General features: G+C 41.0%; 1 protein-coding gene across 1 annotated transcript; it reads right to left on the bottom strand.

Moving 5' to 3' along the window:
- Positions 1-2,926: 2,926 nt before the first annotated feature.
- Positions 2,927-3,712, bottom strand: bhlhe22 (basic helix-loop-helix family, member e22). Its single transcript, XM_067378584.1, has one exon. The coding sequence runs from the start codon at positions 3,710-3,712 to the stop codon at positions 2,927-2,929; it is 786 nt and encodes a 261-aa protein (XP_067234685.1).
- Positions 3,713-4,018: the final 306 nt, after the last annotated feature.

Genomic DNA, 4,018 nt, shown 5'->3' with positions numbered 1-4,018 from the left:
TGATTACTGCTGGCCCTGATTAACGACTCCTGCATGTGTCTCCACATCTGTGCTGTGCAGAGAATTAGAGAGGACAGAGTAATACCATAATACTAGTGCTTTCCAAATGGCTAATTTAAAGAGTTGAAACACTGGAGAGAGTTAAGATGTTTCAGAACCCCCTTCCTGTTTTGTGGTTGAGTAATATGCTTTTCCCCCCTTTGTTCTGATTGTTTTATAGTACTTAAGTCTTCATTCATTGCATGTTATAAGGGTTAGCCATGCTCTTTTTTCGTCTGATTTTATTATGAAATCTAGTCAGCGAATCCATGTTTTTTGGATGTTTTATGATCCATTAAAAAAATTCATTGGTAGAGGAAAACGCAGCGTTTTCCCCTACCGCGAATCCAATTTCATGTGATTATTGTAATTGGTTAATGTGTAAAATTAGAAAGGGCTTGGCTTTTTAAATTATGTATGATTTTGTATCATTAAACGGTGGCTGGGTTGCCAGGTCGTGCCATATAGCCTAAAACTCAGCGAAAATCTGGTTAAAAAACTTTTAAATGGCCCTACCAATCCTCTCTCGTGCTGTACTAGAGTACCTTTTACTTCCTCTCTTATTATCCCCATTAACTGAAAAGGTATTTCCGGTGACGTAGTTCACTAGAGAAGGTTGTGATGTGATGCAGTACTAGCCTGGTGCTGTCCCTGGTACTGACCTAAACGAGTCACATGGGGTGCGTGAAAACATTTTGTAATTGTTAAAAGTGTTCGTAAGAAACAGTTCTGTCAGTGACACCCAAAAAGTCTCACTTTTTGAGGATTGGAATGAAGATTAGATGTTTCATCTCCCTCCCCAAAGATCTCTCAGATATGTCCAGCGACTTGACAAGACAAATTAAAACTTTCGATAAAGAAAGCGAAGTAATCTTTAATGTTTAAAAGTAAACGTTTATCTTACATCCGTCTGAGGTCGTGAAATAAACGAATTGTTTTTATTTGACGTTCAGGCGCTGCATTAAACCATTTGTTTTCATGGGAAAGTGTCACTGTCTTTGATGTTAACACTGTTGAGGTTCAATCTTGAGCGTTTTCTCCTCACTTTTCCGTTTATTATTATTATTATTATTTGCATATTATTATTCTGTTAGTGAATCATTTATGATATTTAATTGTTTTAATACGCTTTTTAACCTTTCCTGTTTTCATACAAAAAAAAAAAAATGTTAACTTCAGGAATTAATACATTTGTAAATAATTCATTTTAGTGATTTTATATACAGCCTAGTTTGTATTTATTTATCCCTGCCTTCAGCTTGCGACTTTTTTAATTAAGGAAAAATCTAAAGCTAAACGTGGTGTTTGTTGTAGAAATAAAGTTTTTAAGTGAAAACGGAATTGCTGTTGCTCTTTATAACAGCTTCGTGTGAAAGGGCATCTTCCTGTCCGTATCTAATTGTTTCGATGTGATGGACACCCGAACTAGAACAATGCAAACTAATGACACTGACACTGATGCTCATGACTGTTTCCTGTGATTAAAGACACCCAATTACGGCAGTGAACAGTGTCGTAATTATGTTCCTTAATCACATCCAGGAGGTTTAATTGCCTTAACGATGTGTTTAATTAAAAGGAATATAGGTATTGTAGTCGACAGTTTTGATACACTGTTGTTTTCAAATTAACATTATTAGACAGCGTAAGGGATTTTTTTTTAATAATCATGATCGGGGTGACTAAGCTTTATTTTATAATACTAACAGGCATTCCCCTTTGGCCGTAGGGCATTGCTGACTATAACGTCTGGTCTTTATTCCCAGTGCTTCGCCCGTTTCTATGTATGTAAATGAGCAGAAAATTAAAAACACTCGTGTTCCACAAACTAATTTAATGAGAAAAATATTAAATATCTTGATTCTGATTCGTTAAATGTATCATAAAATTGTTATTGCCAGATGCCGAAGTTTAACATTTCTCAAATTACGTCTCATCCGTAAAATATATATCTTTTCCCAGCGATTTATTGATCGTAATCTCTCGAGCCCACAGGAGCCATGAATCACTTTCCTACCAGAGGACAACATACAACCAGGCATAATGTGTTGGATCAAAATATTTTAATAAAGCTTTCCAATACATCAACACATACAAATGGCCCTCTGTGGTCATATTGAAACTAATATATCTACATTGCTTCCAGCCTCGACCTGACAACAAGTTGAAACCGCCACGTCCCTATATCCAAACTGCATGTGTGTTTGTAAAAAGCCAAATTTACAGCAAAGATGACAATGCATAATCAGACCAGGCATGCAAACCCACTTGAATTCATCCATTTATATAAATTAAAAAAGAAAAAAAAAGAAAGAAAACGTTTTAAGATTCCACCAAACTAACAATATATTATATTACAATTTTGAAATGAACAATCTCAACTACGCTTTCGAAATAACGCGTAGGCTACTTTGGAATAAAGTCCAATACGCTGCTCCTTCCAGCTGCTGCTTTTCAAAACACGGATGCACTTGAAAGCAAACATTTACATAACATAAATTCAAAGTAGCAAGAATACGTAGGCTATTATTGCAAGTTAGAGTTAAAAACCTTGAAAAGTTTGGCATCATAAACAAGGTAAAACATGGTTGCATGTTGTCAGGTCAGTGATACACGTCATTCTGAAGGGTCCACGTTAATTAACTGTTCATTCTTCATCATCACATAGACTTTGTTTGGTTTTTTATCCCACTCTCACCAGCACTTAAAGTATAGGCTATACCGTATGTACACAATCAGTTTTTCTTGGAATGAAGTTGTAAGAAAAGTTTTTAGCATTCTTCTCTATTGAGCTCATTGTAAAACTGCTGGAAAACATCAGCCTCTCTTTTTTTCAGAGTCAAACGTTGCGCATGTGCTTCTACCAGAGTCAGTACCGCTGAAGAGTTTAAGGCTTGTCAGTGCATTGCTTACAGAGGCTGGAGGTGACATTGTTGAAAAGGGCACATTTGTCCGGACAGGAGGATGCTGCAACTCCTGCGGGGAACGGGTAACCAGCCGGCTGCTCGTATGCGCCCAAACCCGGTGTGAGAGCTGTGGTCGCGGGCAGCGAGGCGGCAGAGATAGCCTGGCCTTGGTTGAGATACGCAACCAGCCGTCTCATCTCCTCCAGCGCCTGTGCCTGCATGAGGATGTAATTTTTGGCTAAGAGCAAGGTGGCAATTTTGGAGAGCTTCCGTACAGACGGACTGTGCGCGTAAGGGATGACCGCGCGCAGCTCATCGAGCGCATCGTTCAGATCGTGCATTCTCCGTCTCTCCCGGGCGTTGATGTTTAGTCTCAGGATTTTCTGCTCTTTGTTTTTCTTACCTCCTTCTGACTTTGCGCCGGGCACCGTCGTTCTCCCGTCCGTCATGAGCATCATCTCGCACCGGCCGTCACTGTCATCGTCCGGACTCTGTTCGCCGCCGCTGCTCTCCGCAGCCGATGTCCTGTTTGCGCTCTCGCCGTACTTCACACACAAAGATCCGGTCGGCAGACCCAACGTGCCCGCTCGCCCCCCGGGCTGCACCGGGTCTGGGTCTGTCTGGTCAAAACAGCTAATGGGCGACTGGCTGTCCCGGGAACCAAGCTCAATACCCGCAGCCGGTCGAAACGAGTCCATCTTTTTGCTCGACACTGCGCTGAGAGTTTTGTGAAAAATGTCTCCACCCAAGTTTATTCTCCTGTCCATAGTCTCCGGAAAAGTCGGATGCGATGGTGGGGCTTCACTCAGCCACTGTCCTCTCCTTAAGTTTCTACTCTATGAAGTGGAGTTGATGTTGATGGCTGCTCCACTTGTCAAGTGAGGTGTAGAGGCAGTGGCTCCTCCTAAAGTGCTCTACACTGCGTTTATCGTGTTGAGACACACTTTGTAGATCTCGGCAGCGATCAGCATCAGCAGCAGAAGGGGGAGTCTTTTACATCATTATCTCAAGTCGGGCTATTAATATGAAGAAGATTCGCCTATCGGGATTGAGCGCGCGCTACCCAATCAGGT

The sequence above is a fragment of the Chanodichthys erythropterus genome, chromosome 23 (assembly GCF_024489055.1).
Source record: "Chanodichthys erythropterus isolate Z2021 chromosome 23, ASM2448905v1, whole genome shotgun sequence".
Classification (NCBI taxonomy): domain Eukaryota; kingdom Metazoa; phylum Chordata; class Actinopteri; order Cypriniformes; family Xenocyprididae; genus Chanodichthys; species Chanodichthys erythropterus.
Note: the sequence above shows the minus strand (reverse complement) of the source record. Positions and strands in the feature narration are given on the sequence as shown.